At 41.7% G+C, this 16,099-nt stretch overlaps 1 protein-coding gene across 2 annotated transcripts in view; it reads left to right on the top strand.

The window, feature by feature from the left end:
• ITPK1 (inositol-tetrakisphosphate 1-kinase) overlaps window positions 1-16,099 on the top strand; it is a 133,620-nt gene that overhangs the window by 97,817 nt on the left and 19,704 nt on the right. For both annotated transcript variants that reach the window (XM_052693152.1, XM_052693153.1), the window contains exons 6-7: window positions 13,603-13,701; window positions 15,103-15,143. In XM_052693152.1, coding sequence (XP_052549112.1) covers window positions 13,603-13,701; window positions 15,103-15,143 — 140 coding nt within the window. The remainder of the gene's footprint in view (window positions 1-13,602; window positions 13,702-15,102; window positions 15,144-16,099) is intronic.

Here is a 16,099-nt window from a genome sequence, read left to right as displayed (position 1 = left end):
TCTGAGAATGAGAGCTGAGCATGTTTGTATGCCTGCATCATGCTGGAGACAGTTAGAATTATGTGAATCATCTGCGGGCACAAAGACCAAAAAGCCACTGTGTGGTAAAGAACATGAAGTGAAAACCTAACAAATGAGCAGGGTTTGAGCTTCCAGAAACAGAAAAAAGTCTTATATAAGGCACAGCATTGATTCTTTGTTGGGCATCCTTGCATGTCTTAGTATTATTTAGGATCACATTCTTCATTTTCAATGGAGTAACGTTTGTTAACTAAACTACTTACTGTGTGTGCTGGTCATGGTTTTATAAACATCTCCACCGCACTTTCTTACTTCGATATTTGTTTTCTTTCTCTGTATTTAGCTGTCTCGACAAACACTGTTCAGCTGTTGCACTGGGAGTAGCTGGTGGCTCAGGCCTAGGAGCTGGGAAGCTCTTGGTTCAGGTGCAGTCACACACAAAAGATGAGTTCCACTCTGTCTTGGAATCTTCTGTAGAGGAGTCCTCTTAGTGTTCTGTCTCTTATTTTGTGTCTGTAGAATGCAGTGGTGATGAGCAGTGCCTTTGTGAAAAGGGGGAATCTCCAAATGAGAGGTGCTGTGTGAGAACTTGGTAGAATTGCTGTTACATTCTGATCCTAACCTGATTCTGAATCCCTTTGTTACTCTGCTCAGCTTACTGAAGGTCTGCTTCGACATCCCTAAGAGTAACATGGAAGTTCTGGGGATAGTCCAGGCATGTTGAGAGAATCTTTGATGTATGTGAAACTTTTCCTGTAGTTTGAAATTTATACAAATGAAACGTACATCAGTGACAGAAGCCTGCATTTTCCATGAGCATTCTTTCACATGCATTCTAGCTGGCTGAAATGTTTCATCTCAGTATTTACTGTTGTTGCCTCCCTAAAAAAAAATCATTGCAAATACAAGCTAACTCTTTTCATTTAATATGAATCAGATTAGCAAAGTCTTGAATGAAAGACATGATTGCATCTCTCAGAAATCTGCTAATTGCCATGGAAGTATTTAGCTTTCCCTGATCTACAGACATGTTCAGCATTTTGGAAATGCTGTTACCATGAATGTCTCTCCTATCACCCTGACTTTGTTCTCACATTCTCAATCTGTCAGAAAGAAAATGACTATCCAGATTCCTGAAGACTGGAAAATGGTCATTAAATACATTAGACAAAAAGGAAATAGCATGTCTACTAAATCAAAGATGTTTTATACAAATCATGATGGGTCATGCTGAGAGATGTCTAGTTTGTTGAGCTTAGCAATGTTTCCCTCCTTGAAAATTAGCCAAGAATTTAGCTCTTTCCATAACTTTCTAATCCACCTACACAGCCGAGCTCAGATTCTGTAACTGGCATGTTGCAGAAATCCAGTATTTTTCAGACCGGATAGTCCTTAATGCTTCTTTGATTACAGCATAATTAAGAATAGAGTTTAGCCTGTGATTTTTACTTATCCTGTTTGTAACTCATAAATTCTTTTGTGCAGGATGTGTTCTGTGTAGTGCGCAGAATTTCAGCACGCTTTTCTTGCCACCCACGAAAATGTAGGTGGGAAGACAGTGAACGAGTGTAAATGAATTCTTTGCTTCTCAATCAAGTGCATTTCCTGAAGACAAAGGATGTTTCTTTTCCTTTGGAAGAGAATATGGTGAAAACTGAGAGTTGACACTGAAAAGAAGTGGAACTTTCCTCTTCACTGATCAGATAGTCTGAGCTGCACAGTATGGTGGTGGTTCCTAAACAAATGTCAGTGTGGCTCAAGACATCTTCTGTTGGGTCCTTTTCTAGATCACTGTCATGCATCCTGCTGATGGGTGTTATAGAAGGGGAAAGCTTTGCTTGTTCATTATAGTTTCTTAGGGTTCCAGCCCCCTTTGTAAGGGTTAGTTAATCATAGAATCATAGAATGGCTTGAGTTGGAAAGGACCTCAAAGGTCATCTAGTTCCACCCCCCAGACATGGGCAGGATTGCCAACCACTAGATCAATTACTAGATTAGGCTGCCAGGGCCCCATCCAGCCTGGCCTTGAACACCTCCAGCAACAGGGTATCCACAACGTCTCTGAGCAGCCTGTTAATGGATGGATATGAGATAGGTGGTCCTTTTAGGAATCTCTGTCCCCCTTATTTATCAGTGTAGATGCAGGACTTCTAGGGAATTGTGGATAGTTAGCTACTAATAGAAAAGCTTTCACTCAGCAACCTTCAGTGTTTTAACATTTCACTCTGAATGTATTTTAGCTCAGTTTTCTTTGATTCCTTCCTGATATTTAAGGCTTCTTCCTCTTGAGGTATTATCAGTCTTTTTGAGAAGGCTTGCATACTTTAGACATTTCCTTACATCTTTCCAGCTATTATATAGAAGAGAAGAGATGTGAAAGAGAGCCAGCCATCCAGGGAAAGGGAAGAAAGTGGATGTGTAAGCTTGAGTTTTGGCAGAGGGGGCTTAAGGAAAGACATGGTTTTAGAGCAATCTCAGAAACAGTTTATCTTTAAGAAAATACTTAAAAAGGTGGCAGGGTAGATAGGTAGGGGAAGGTCAGAAATGGCAAGGGATGTGAGCTGTCAGTCAGAAGAACAGATGAGGCACTGGAATGAAGTGTCCTGGGATTGTGGGAAAGAGGGAAGAGGGCTGGAGGTCCCCTATGAGGACTGGCAAGCACAGTGTGAGGACAGTTTTTTACCAAAAGGACCCCTGGGTTGAGAGATGGTGAATTCTTTGCTACAGTCCTAACAGCAAGGCAAACAAGAGGATGATAATGAAGAAGAGGCAATTGTATGTAGAAAAGGGTATTTTTTTTTAGTAGTGTTGTAACCTTTGAGTATTTCCCATAAACCTTGAATTCTGGCTTGAATTTGGTTTTATGTGTCACAGAGATAGCTCTTATATCAGGCCTTAAATGGATCAACCAGTTCCAAATATGTATATGCCTCAGTATGTTTGGTCTTTATGTCAGCAGATGGGAACTACTTGCTGAAGCTGGTACAGCTCCTCCAGCCTAATGCTGTATGAAGATACATAGAAAAAAGATGATTCAGTCCACACCAATCAGTTATGCAGAAGGTGTAATGCAAGATTAATATAATATAAGCAAAAAATTCATTAAGCAGCAAGCAAGCCTGTGCCGAGGAGCCGAAGATGAAACCACACAAATGTACTTACACTCAGATGGAACAGGCCAATATTTTCATTCTCTTTTAAACAAGGAAGATTGAACTAATAAGATTATTTGTAGCTAATCGTTGCTGAAGTGGAGAATGTGATTCAGGAGACTGTTTATCCTGACTAGCATTGCTAGATATAAACTGAGCAAGTCAGCCACAAGCTCGTTGTCATTCCTGGGCTTTATTTCAGGGTGTTTTCGCATAAGGATATCTCCTCCACTCTTGCTGTTGTGATTTTTTGACAGAAGGTGATGGCAGGTTCATGAATTCTGGCTTCATGTAGTAACTGAGACCAGAGAACAGTATATATTTCTTCGTGTATTCAGAATATACAGGGCACTACTGTTTAGTGCAAGACAGAAATACACATTTCAGTGTCTGCGTTCTTCTGCAATCACTGGCAGAGATAGATGTGACTGTGAGTGATTAATCTCAAACTATTGAACATATAAGGTAAATAATGGTCCGTGAAAACAAAGTGGTTCCTAGGGTAGCCAAGAAGAACTTCTGATCTTTGCCTTCCAATAGCTTCACTTAGTTGCACAGCATTTTGGTCATCTGTGATGCAGTGCGGGAATGCTTCAATGTCTACCCAGAGTGTTTTGCAGTTATTTAGAGAAGGAAGAAGAGTGCAAGGCCATCTGAGGACTTTTTAAAGGAAGAAATTAACACAGTGTAAACAGAGTGGTGCATGTTCATTCTTCTGCTATATAGTTGTACTAACATAATTGTAACAGAAAAACATACACCAACAAAACTTTCCCATGTAAAGAAGTCTTTGCTTTTTTTCTTTCTGGTGTTAAATAAAAATAGCCGTAGCTTGTTTGTTTAAAGTTATTTCTTCTTGGTGGTTTCAAAATGGGCCCTATCCACTCCAATTTGGAGAAGCCATCAAGCTGCAGCTGTGCCTAGCAGCCTTTGGACATGAGCCACGTTCCAGCTGTGCCCATGGCAGGCAACTGCAGAACTGGACCCTCTGAGTTGAGAACCAGTGTTCTGTTAATAAGATTATGGTTTTTTATGAGTTTCGTAATTGCCTATGACCTCTTTTTCAAATTTTATAGATTCAAAAGTACAAAATATCAATTTGGATGTTCCTTCCACCCCACAAAGTGAACTATGGGCATTGTAGAAGGTAAACATTCCGCATATTTGCTAACCTGAGTGAAGGCATTGTTAGGTCAGGAAGTTACCTTTTTGTCACATGTAGATTTAGGGTTTGTGGTCATTTGCGTATGTTGTTGATTTGGTTGGGTTTCTCCATCCTTGTTTAAAGATATTTGTTTCAGACTAAACAGTTAGTTCCCCTGCTGTTTCTGAAATACTACATTATTTTCTTTCATTTCATGGTGCAGTGAGAAAACCATTGCTAGCACTTTTGTTCTGGGAATCTGTTTTACGCAGTGAAACACAAATAAAAACAGTGGTCACCATGTCTCTGGAAAATCTTTTTGGCTTCACAGCCCCGAGATGGCCCCATGTTGTTAGGTTTGAGCTAGACCCATGTCTGACTGGAAGCACTCTGCTCAGTTGCTGTCAGCTTTGCTCACTAGTACAGCAGTAGTGACATGCCTCTCCAATTATTGTTATCCCAACATCTTGCAGTGTTCTATAGATCTGCATATAAGCTCTTGCTGCATGGTATACTCGTACACGTGTGAGGGGGTGAGGCAGTAAGGACTAAGTAGTTGTTCACATTTTCACCTTTACAATTTGTGCAGCCTGGACTAGAAGCCAAGAGCTCTGCTCTGCCTGCTTTGAGCTGGAGCAGAGCTGCTGCACAGGCTCTGCTTTGGAGGCTCCGTCTGGCTATGGTACTCAGTGTGGCCTGAGAAGCCTCTGCCTTGGGGCAAGCTGTATCGCTGGTTCACCAGCCTTAGGACTTCTGCTTTGCCTCTGACCCAGCACATACCAGTTGGAAATGGCATTTTCAGAAAGCGTGGGACATGCATTTTCTAGTCTCTCACAGGATTTATCTTCCAAAAGCTCATTAAACTCATCTGGTTAAAGGCCATCAGCCCTGTTAGATTAAAGCTAGAAAGAGCTTCCCTTGACTCTCTACTCTTCTGGATACTCTAATGTCTGGAAGTGAACTCTGTCACGGACAAGAAAAAAATGCCTGTGTCGTGGCTGGCATCATTCCTCTACCATTCTCAGTGATAGTTTTATTTTTTGATAGACTGTGTACTTTGTGTAAGACATTGAGAGCTAGATTCTGCAACCTACTGAAAATAACCTAATTAAGTCAGTAGCATTACATGCAAATAAAATCAGTAAGGAATTCAGTGTTGAGCCTACAAAGACCACCTTAGATTCCTGAGTGTGAATAGCATCCCACTGCTGCTCTGCTTTGAACTGAATTTCTTAGGCGTGTCAATTGACTGTGAGGTTCCTTGCTGCTATGTTATCTGTTCAAACACAAGGGCCCTCGTGCTAATGCCTTTCCTTCCAGTTCCAAAGTGTACTGTGTAACAATGTATTTGCACAAAATCTGGTGCTCCCTGGCCGTGTTCAAGCAGTGTGTGGTTATACAGGTTAAGTGCAGACCACCATCTGCTGTTCTAAACCACCATCTAGGCCAGGGGTATACAGGCCTACAGGTGTACAGGTACACCAGCTCCTGTCCTAAATGTGTGTAGTTTGAGGATGGGAATTTGGGTTGCAAGTTGTTTTGTACTAGTTCTAAGTTTCTTGGCTCAATATTTGGGTGGAGGAAGCTTGAAATGAGTTGCAGTGAACCATCAAGGCAAGAGGTATTTCACAGGATAGAGTTGTAATTGGACACTGGCTCTTTGTTCTGAGACACGTTTATCATTCTGCGTACTAAAGTAGTGCATGTTGGAAAGAGTGCTAAACTCTGAGACTTTTCTTGCTTCAGAATGACAGTCATTACTGTCACTAAGCTATATGAGTAAGTATGTGAAACACAGCACATAGACACCACTGCTTAGAGACAGTTGAGTGGCCTTTAAGTGGGATTCAGGTATTCACACAGAACCTTACATTTGTATTTTAAAATAGAGCAAGCTTACAGAACAGATTTTGCGTTGTCTTTCTTCTGGAAATCCCTTTAGAGTTTCACAGATATCAGTACTTCCAAAGCTGGGGTTCTGAGTAGGACATTACTGGGATAAAAATGCAGATCAATTCTTCTTAGAACTTACCAAATAATCCCTTTTTCTTTTTTTTTTTCTTATTGAGGAGAATGGCTTTCATTCTTCCCATATCACTGAAAATGTTCCAGCCTGTAAAATGATCCCTTGAGTTTTTGGTACAGCTTCATCACTGTACAGAATAAATCTTACAGTTTCAATATAGGTGGTTCTAACAGATTTTTTTTCTACACTTTGTTATGATTTATCAGAAAATTTTGCTTAAGGTTGTTCTTTACAGAGTGTCTTAGAAGCACCAGAAGATTATATCCTTCTTCTGGAAAAGTGGGTCCATTTCTCCCATTTTTTGTAGCCAAGTACATCCAAGTGACTCCCTGAGAGCCTCTGCATGTGGTGCTACTGAAACCTAAAAAGCAGGAGGGGAAGGAAGCTTGTAGGTAGTCCACTTTTGGTTAATCCTCCTACGTTGCTGGAAACAAGCTTTAATTCTGGGGTACAATAAACATATAGCATAGCCAATATACTGCATTTTATAAGCACCTGAAATCATGTTTTTTAAAAATAGGGGGGGGGGGAGAGGGGAACTGTAAAAGAGTTGAGGTGTTTAAGTTGAAGAGCAAAGCTTTCTGTCCCTTCTGTTTGCATCGTGGTGGGTAACTGCTCTTACCTGCTGAAAAATTAGGTTATTTGATGATCAACACACATCTCCCAGTTGTTCCTCTGATCTGTCTCCTTAATGGGATGAGATAATCTTTCACCTCTGAACTTGTTGCTTTTCCGTGAGCTCACATTGTTGGCAGTGCCAATGAGCGAGTTTCACCACAGTCTGTTTTAACTTAAGGCAAGTCTGTAGCTGCACTGGTGTGCTTCCAAATACCCTTGAGGCTTAATCACAATGAGTAAGCTGAATGTTTGTTTGCAAACTACTTCTTTCAACCTAACTGCCCGAGAAAGGTGAATTCCTTTCTTGGGAATAAGAAAGGAGCACCCTTTTTAGTGAGGAAAGTGGGCATAAGATTTAAAAGATTGGAGAGGACACCATGCAGATCATAACTTTGTGAAATGGTTTTCCATGAAGAAGGGCTCAGCAGAGGAACCTGAGGGAGCATCCGTCAGATTGCCTTTACTTTGACTTTCTCCTTTATATAAACTTCTGTCGTTGCTTTCCAATGTAAGCCAAATTCATTATTTTCAAAAGCTGTAACTAGAAGTCCTAAACTGGATATGAATGGCAAGTTCCTTGGGAGTTTTGAATACTTATTAATATTCAGTTGTGAGATTTCTTCACTTGGCCCAGATGCTTCAAAATCACCAGTTTATTAGACATGAAGACTGTTGCTTCTGCAGATGTTCCATTTAGCATAGTTAGTGCTCAATTCCTTATATTTAAAGCATTGGCAAAGTTAGCATCATGCCCCCAAAGGTAAGTTTGCTCTGCCCTCTTGTGTCTTTGGAATACACTGCTAAAAACACCCCAGATACAGCTGTTTTATTGTAAGAATTGTAATTTTCCCCCTCCAGACTTAACAGTAAAAGGCTTAACTCATGGTTATTCAGCTATGATTTGATTCTTCAGTGATATATATGATTCAATGTATATTTGAGCTAAATCTGCTCTGCCAACATTTCACACAAACATAAATTTCTGAATGGAGGTGAAAACAACTTGAGGTTATTTTTAGTGCAAAAGAATAAGCCTGATAAACACTGAAATTTTGGTTTTAATGAAACTTCAACTGAAAAATTAAGTGTCTGAGAAAGCAGTGTGAGGGGGGGTTACATGACTGTAGAAGTAATGGTTCAAAACTCTGATAAGTTTACAGAGGTTAAATACAGGGAGAGGAGAGGAGAGGAGAGGAGAGGAGAGGAGAGGAGAGGAGAGGAGAGGAGAGGAGAGGAGAGGAGAGGAGAGGAGAGGAGAGGAGAGGAGAGGAGAGGAGAGGAGAGGAGAGGAGAGGAGAGGAGAGGAGAGGAGAGGAGAGGAGAGGAGAGGAGAGGAGAGGAGAGGAGAGGAGAGGAGAGGAGAGGAGAGGAGAGGAGAGGAGAGGAGAGGAGAGGAGAGGAGAGGAGAGGAGAGGAGAGGAGAGGAGAGGAGAGGAGAGGAGAGGAGAGGAGAGGAGAGGAGAGGAGAGGAGAGGAGAGGAGAGGAGAGGAGAGGAGAGGAGAGGAGAGGAGAGGAGAGGAGAGGAGAGGAGAGGAGAGGAGAGGAACCACAGTCATGTAGTTACTTAAATTAAAATACCTTTGAGTTGTTTTTTCTTGTTGAAAATAAACTTAGAAGGCAAGGGTGAGCTGGAAGTTCAGATTTCCTCCCCTTATTGTATTAGGAGAAAAAGATGTTGCACTGGCTGTACATCCTCCCTTTCCCAAATGGGCAGAGTGCAACAGTGCAAACCAGTGGAAGCTACAGTGAAGCATGGCTTATTGAACATCTCTATTTTTATAGAAGCTTAAGCATCTTCAAGTCACTGAGCCAACTATTCTATTAGAGTGGCTTTTCACACTAAAATAGGAAGCTCAGAGTTTGATAAGGTCTGCTGCAGATCATTTAAGTAGCTTAAAGCATAACATTTGCTCTGTGAGCATTTGGTGGTGACTGATTTAAGCCAGTGCTGATTTTGACACAGGTGTTGTCCTAGTTATCTTAATGAGTGTTTACAGCAGAGACCAGTACTTTTCAAAAGCAGTTTTGTCATTTTTCTGTATGAAGTTATGTGTGATGTGGAGATTGTATACCTCATTTCTTTGGAAAAAAACTGATAGCCTTTCCAGCCACAGAGAGAAACTCAAGAGTGCTCTATTTCTAATTGCTAAACAGAAGTAGGTGTCACACATTTGTATGCTTCAGGACAAGTCTGTAACATACCCAGGGGACTACAGGCCTTCTCTTGTGCTGCATTAGAATTAGTTTATTATTTGTTGTCTTAGATCTCCAGCATTGTAAGAAATCTGAATAGGAATATATTTTATGGTTTGTCTTGTTCTTCTGGTTTAGGCTTTTTTCGCAGCTGCCCTAAGTGTCAGTACTTATAACCATTTATAGTACAAGGACCATTGATCCTCCTTGAATACCATCCAGGGCCTGTCTTGTATGGTGCTGTCACAGTGGTTTCCATTTATTATCAGATAAGGTTTGGTTAAACTAAGAACGGACATGTATTACTCTTACTGTACCTTTATCTGATTTATCTACCTGCTGCATGGCAGTGTGTATTCAGCTCTGGACTTCTCATACCTTCTTTCTTTTGGGGACTAGGGTGTTTTGTAATTGTTTTGCAGTCTGTCTGCAGGCTACCGTTGGTGCACAGAACCTGGGTGGAGGACCACTGCTCACCACCTCGTTTGAACAAGCCCCAAGCATTAAGGTTTCAGCCAGTTCTCAAAGCCAGAAAACTTTTTTCCCTAACCAGTATTTACTCAGCACCTTCCACATCTTTATATCCCAGTCTCTCCTGTTATCCTCATTGTACTTCATCCAGTATAATGCCCGTGTTATTCCATGGGATTGGATCACTGCTTTGGCAAAGCTTATGTCTGGTGCCGCAAATCTGCATAGCAGGAGGCCATTACTGTCTGGCCCAGCCATCACTGGTGGCCTGGCAATGACTGCTTCCCTGCTGGCTTCAGAGATCACCTGTTGCTTTGTGTTTGCAGTCAGCGTGATCTCAGCCATGGTCTCCATGTGGAAGTTAGGGAGGAATGGGCTCGGTGTGGGTAGCAACAGAAGGACAGAAATGGCAGTTAATAAAGTATGACATAGAGAAGAAATATGGATGGGATGGGAAAAAATGTAGAAAGTTCAAAAGAAAGGAGAGAAGAAGCCACCTGAGATCATACAGTTATGAAGAGAGAAGAATATAAAGAATATATAGAAAGCAGGATACCACAAACTATGTACCAAAACTTACCATAAAGTTAAGGACAAAGACAGGAGGAGGGATACAGTGATATTTTGACCTTACATTTAAATACAATGTGTTGTTTCTAACAACAAAAAATGCTACAGATGTTTTTGGTACTTGTCTGAAGCAAGAGCTGAACCCTGCCAAGAGCAGCCCTTTCTCACTGCTGTCAAGTTGGCAGCTGTGAGTTGACATGGCCTACCTGTAGGCCCTGGCCAAGTTTCCAAGGGCAGGTCTCTGACAGACCACCAGGCACTTGGAAAAAATAAAGAAATATCACTTTGTAACCGTGCCCTGCAAAAGTATGTAGCCTCTTTTACCACCGCACTCCTCTGACACGTGGAGAGATTTTCCTTTCTGATATCTTTGTTCACTAAAGGCCGCGTGAAGATGGGGCTGATAACGATGGTTATCTGCAGGTCGTGTGACTCGAAGCATGCACCCACTGTGAGGAGGAAGTGCCTGAGTTTTTCTTTCCAGTCCAAAATGGAGAGCATAGAAATTGTGTTTGTAAGACTCCTGAGAACTAAGGGCACTTGTGCATCGCCAAAGATGGAAGATGCGATAGTCTTTTCCGAAAAGTCAGTGTCAACACAGAGTCAGCAGTAGGGCCAGATTTCTGTCTTTCATTCTCACCTCTAAACTGTTATGTTCATTTGTTTGTATGTTTATTATTTCCTTTTTAACAGTACTTCCCCATGGTGACTGGTAGCTACTGGCTTAGGAAGAGGCAGCAGCAGTAGCCAAGCATCGTGCACCCAATTTGTGCTCTGTAGGATTTTGCTGCAGCTGCTGTCTGTTGTGGGAGGATAAGAGAAAGTTATATGTGCCTGTGGCTATTTGTTGCACCACATGAGTGTATGGTGTAATTTTGTGCTGATTAAACCCAGTTTTGAGATTGAGCTTCAGACATAGAATTGTATGTCTATCCTGGACCTCAGGGCAGGGAAGGTGTGCTGAGACTGCACTCACTTTGATAATAGGAGCTCAGTGATGAGAGAAAGCTTCAGAGTTTGTTTGCTGCCTTTGGAAGGAAGAAAGGATCATCACTGACAGCTGGAGAACTTTTATAAAGTGACAGCCACCTTCAGAATTGCAGTGTGTGCAGTTAAACTCAGAACAGCACTTCTAGCTGTAGGCTGTACTGGAGTCTTGGGTTGAGTGTTGTTTATCCTCAGGTATAGCCATGAATTAATGGTTTGTTCAAGCAGCTTTAGTGAGCTAGAATTGCCTTCTTGGTGGAGAAAATGCCATTGCTGTGCAAAGCCTGCAGGAGCACTTTGAGATGCTAAGAGTCTTCTCTGATAATTTTTGTTGATGCAAGTGGTCTTTTGTAAGTGCAGTGTCAAAGAGATTACTGTTTGCCCCTTTCTTCATCTCCCCATGCAAACGTCATGTAATTGGCAGGAACACTAAAACGTCCTGTCTCCGATTACTGTTTTCAGGGGAGAGCAGTGGAGGGAGGTGAGATGGAACCATACGTCCCTCTTCATTTGCACTCCGAAGGCAAAGTTATTTGTGAGCCTTAAGCATATGGGTGGGAGAGCTGCCAAGGCAAAGTTGCTCCCAAGCATCTGTAAACTAAATCTGATTCCTTAATTCATCCAACGAAGGAACTTTCTTTTACTCTGGCAAAGGCTTGTAAATATTGCAGTACCTGTCACTTTTGGATGCTGCTTTCTGTTTTCATAGAAGCAAACTGAAAATTTTGAAGTCTGGGATGTTTTGTTTAAGTTTTTAAAGGTTGACCTCAAAGCATCAATGTTTCTGCTCCTTTTAGGAGGTCTGAAAATAGTCTTTTCAGAGAAAAATTCTTGTAGCAATAGTGTTGCTAATGGCTAGAGTTCTCGTACGTTCTCAGAACACTGGAGCAGCTATTGAGATCCGTATATTAAAGTATAAAGAGCTTTGCCTCTCTTTTATTTTCGGTGTTGCTATTTCCCCTTCTGTATGAGAGAAAATGCATAAATGTATATTTAAAATAAAATGGAAAGTATTAATCCTGACAGTGCTTATTAAGTAGCTTCTAAATATACAGTACTCTGAGAGTATAAAGTGGATTTTAACTGGGGTTTTAATTTACATATACTTCCTAAATTCTGCATAGTGTAGCCTCCACATGTTTGGGTTCTCTGTGCTCACTGGTATTGATGTGGATGTTAGTAGGGCGTGTTTTGCTTGTTTTCAAGAAAAACTCCTGGCTGATACAAACCTGTGACTTGAGTTTGCTAGGTATAGTTGTTCTCATCATGTAAAAAGTTTTCACATGGTGTCCCTTCAAATAAGTCCCGTAAATGAGTTTTGGCAAACCCATTCTGAACTGTGGTTCCATATTGCCAGCTAACTTGAGTTATGACTCATTTGTGACTCCAAAGTCAAACAGTAAAAACAGTATTTTTAAGACTGTCCCCTTTGAATAGGTAATTTAGGTGGTTGCTCTTGTCTGTGTGATGTTCTTGATTTGATTTAGTCAATGTATGTCAAGCTTTTGTCTCAAAATCTTTGGTCTCTCTAACCTGTTGCAGAGCTGTAGCTGTAGCGAAGGTCCTCTTTATAGTTGATATTGCAACCCAGCCCTGAGAGGTGGAGTTTTGTGACTAAGCACTTTGAATCCTACTGTACCTTCCCTACATTCCTGCTGTATGCCTTGGGGAATTAAAGTTCTCCTACAGCAAACGGAACATAAGTCATACAGCAGTTCAATCTACTGAATCAGTAAGGTGGCGTTTCTGACTTCAGCCATCCCACAACCTCATCTGAACAAGCACAACATCAACAGCAAATACTCTGTTAAATTTTATCATGGTTTCTTTATTTTTTTCTCTTTAATCAAGGTCCACTGAACAGTCTTGCCAAGGCATCTCCATGAAAAGCAGTGTTCCATCTCTAGCTTTGCTGAACCAGATGAGCACTGCTTTCATGACAGAGATGTCTCAACCAACAGTGAGATGTATTGCATGTCTCTCACCTTGCCTGAAATACATCCACATGTGTGAGTGGCAATGCCTGCTTTGAGAGACTGCCTGCTCCCACCACACTTGCTAACTATACAGGTTTCTGTAAAATGCTAAAAGCTAGCATCCCTATGTCTTTCTACTCCATGGCTACAGCTTGTGCAGTTATGTATTTCTGAGTGAGTAATGGTTTTTGCCTACCTACCTACTTGAGAAAATGTAGGCCTTGTGTATTTCTATTTCAGTGTGTCCAAAAATTGGCCTTATATCTTCTGAAATGTTTCCAGAATTGCAAATCCACGTCTGGCTGATAGTCTTTCTGATGTTTTAATATCAACTAGTAAAGTATAGCTGACTACCAAGAAGCAGTTAGTTTGAAGAGAGCCTATAAATATGCAGCTGAGAAGCTAAACCCCTGATGTTAATTTGGGCTCATTTTGTCTTACAGATGAGAGGATCTGTTCACCACCCTTTATGGAGCTGACAAGTGCCTGTGGAGAAGATACCTTGCAGCTTATAGAGAAGAATGGACTGGCATTCCCATTCAGTATGTATATGGATTTTGAATTGGTGCTTCAGTTAGATTTGCAATATTCCACAAACTCCCCAAAGAACATCGTGACCAACACTGCAGGAGAGTGTATTTCATTGCCAGAGTGTACAGGCTGTTAATTCAGATGCTCTGAAACAGTTTGATTGGATGTGGAATAAAATTCCTCCCTATCCGCTTTTGTTGGAGGCGACGCACTGGAACAGGGTGCCCAGAGAGGTTGTGGATGCCCCATCCCTGGAGGCATTCAAGGCCAGGCTGGATGTGGCTCTGGACAGCCTGGTCTGGTGGTTGGCGACCCTGCCTGTGGCAGGTGGATTGAAACTGGATGATCACTGTGGTCCTTTTCAACTCAGGCCATTATATGATTCTGTGTATTCAGAAGGCCTGAGTCAGTGCCTCTAAATGATGATAAAATTTAAAAAGTAACAAGAGTGACATTGTGGGAGTGCTTTTTTCTGATTCTTTTATTTAATTTTTTTTTCCAAATTCTCCTGCTTCACAGAGCTTATGTCTATCAGACATCATGCACCACTTTCCAAAATGTCCAGTTACAACTTATTTTGGACTCTAGTGCAGGGCATCTACCTTTCATAGCTGCCTGTCCTCTTGCCCAGCAGCTTTATTCTTCCAGCATCCCCCAGAGAAGTCTTGTCCTGTCCACCTCCTCACTACATGCAAGTTTTATCTCCTCTGATTAACATATAAATAATACCATCTTTGCACATCATGTGCAAAGGCTCCCAGGATCTTCAGCTCTTTCCTGATTTCATAATAGCAGGAACATTTTTTTTCTTCTCTCTTACCAGTTTTGTTATGGAAATGGGAACTGCGTAGATATGCATAGCAGATAAGGAATATGGAGAAGAAAGAACTGCTGAGCTCTCTGCTTCTTTGTCTCCCTCCAATTTTTTCTGTGAAAAAATACACTGTGCCTTATTTTGGTTCAGACCATTTGGTCTCTGGCCCTTCCCCAGGAAGAGGGAAGCAGGAAAAGCAGTTGATTTCCAGTGTGTCCCAGCTCCCTTGTTTTCAGGACAGTGGGTTTTTTGTGGCACAGGTAAATTTCTTCAGCCTCAGGCAGAACCACGAATGTGTGGATAAGCCCTCTGAGTGGGCAGGCTGGCAGTACCAGTAGTGGCACTAACTCTGGAGCTTCCCACCTCTGTCTCACCCTACAAATGACCTCTGTTTGCATCTCAGTTCCAGGGGGTAGGTGAGAGAGCAGATGTCAGAGCAAGCTAAACTTTGCAGTGACTGAGGATGCTGTTCAAGCAGTGGCTGTCAGTATTATCTGATACAGTCAGTGCCTCCAGTGATTGTAAGTGTGGGTGGGAATGGATTTGTAAGGATTTTGTGTGTCCTGTCTCAGTTTTTTTTTTCTTTTTTTTAATTTAGTTTGTAAAACCAGAGTGGCCCATGGAACCAACTCTCATGAGGTGAGTTAAAAACTCTTGCAGCTTTACTTTCACTCCTCTTGCAGCAGTTTGGCTGGTGCTTTCTGATTCTTTAGGAAGGCAGAATGAGGGCATTGCCCAAACCACTCTCCTTCCCACACATTTCACTGGGTTTAATAACACCAGTATTTTTTAGGTTTATCTGAAAGATAGCCAAATCTATCTTTAAACTCCTGATATAAAAGCTTGTTGTAGCAGTTTCAAGCTTCTATTATCTAGTTTTCTTGCTGCCTGGGAACTGTTGAGTCATGGCCTGAACCACTGATTGAGCACCTGAGGCAAGGACTGGGTCAGCCATGGGAGCACAGGTGAAGGCAAACTCTTAGACCTCACTTAAGGGCTGACTACCACTGGGGAAAGATCTCTTTCTGAAGATTTCTTCTTTTTGGAGTTTTCCACTGTGAACCTGTATCCTTGGATACGGGTAAGCATTCCTTCCTGGGTTATTTCTTTTTCAGCATGATAATCTTTCTAACTGTAATACTTATAATGTACCAGCCTAGCCATGCTACTCGTCCAACTGTACACTTGCTTCCAACAGTTTGTTGTCAAGCTCTGTCTGCAAGGCATCTCCTTTGTCAGCCTCTCATCTGGCAGGAGATAACACCAGGGGGTGGGGGTTTCTGCCCCCCACCATGCTTCCCCTCCAAAATATACATAGTACTGGTGAGAAACGATTTTGTGCTGCAGATGAAGCAGAGATGTGAATAAAGGCAGGCTGGATCCTAGTGGAACTACAGGAATAGCAAATAGTGTCTGTTTCCAGGCATGTTTGGTTGTAATAACGTGGTTGAAGCTGTGGGAAGAACGGAACTGGTAGCATTATCTGCTTTTCCTCATTCCCGTAAGGCAGTTGCAGTTAAAACGGTTATGTATTCCTGGAAGGAGTGCATTCTCTGTGAGCTTAGCTTCCTCTAAATTTAGGCAAGTCGAGTCCT

This window comes from Tympanuchus pallidicinctus, unplaced genomic scaffold (assembly GCF_026119805.1).
Source record: "Tympanuchus pallidicinctus isolate F22 unplaced genomic scaffold, pur_lepc_1.0 scaffold3, whole genome shotgun sequence".
Classification (NCBI taxonomy): Eukaryota; Metazoa; Chordata; class Aves; order Galliformes; family Phasianidae; genus Tympanuchus; species Tympanuchus pallidicinctus.
The sequence above is the reverse complement of the archived record's forward strand: the minus strand, read 5'-3'. Positions and strand labels throughout refer to the sequence as shown.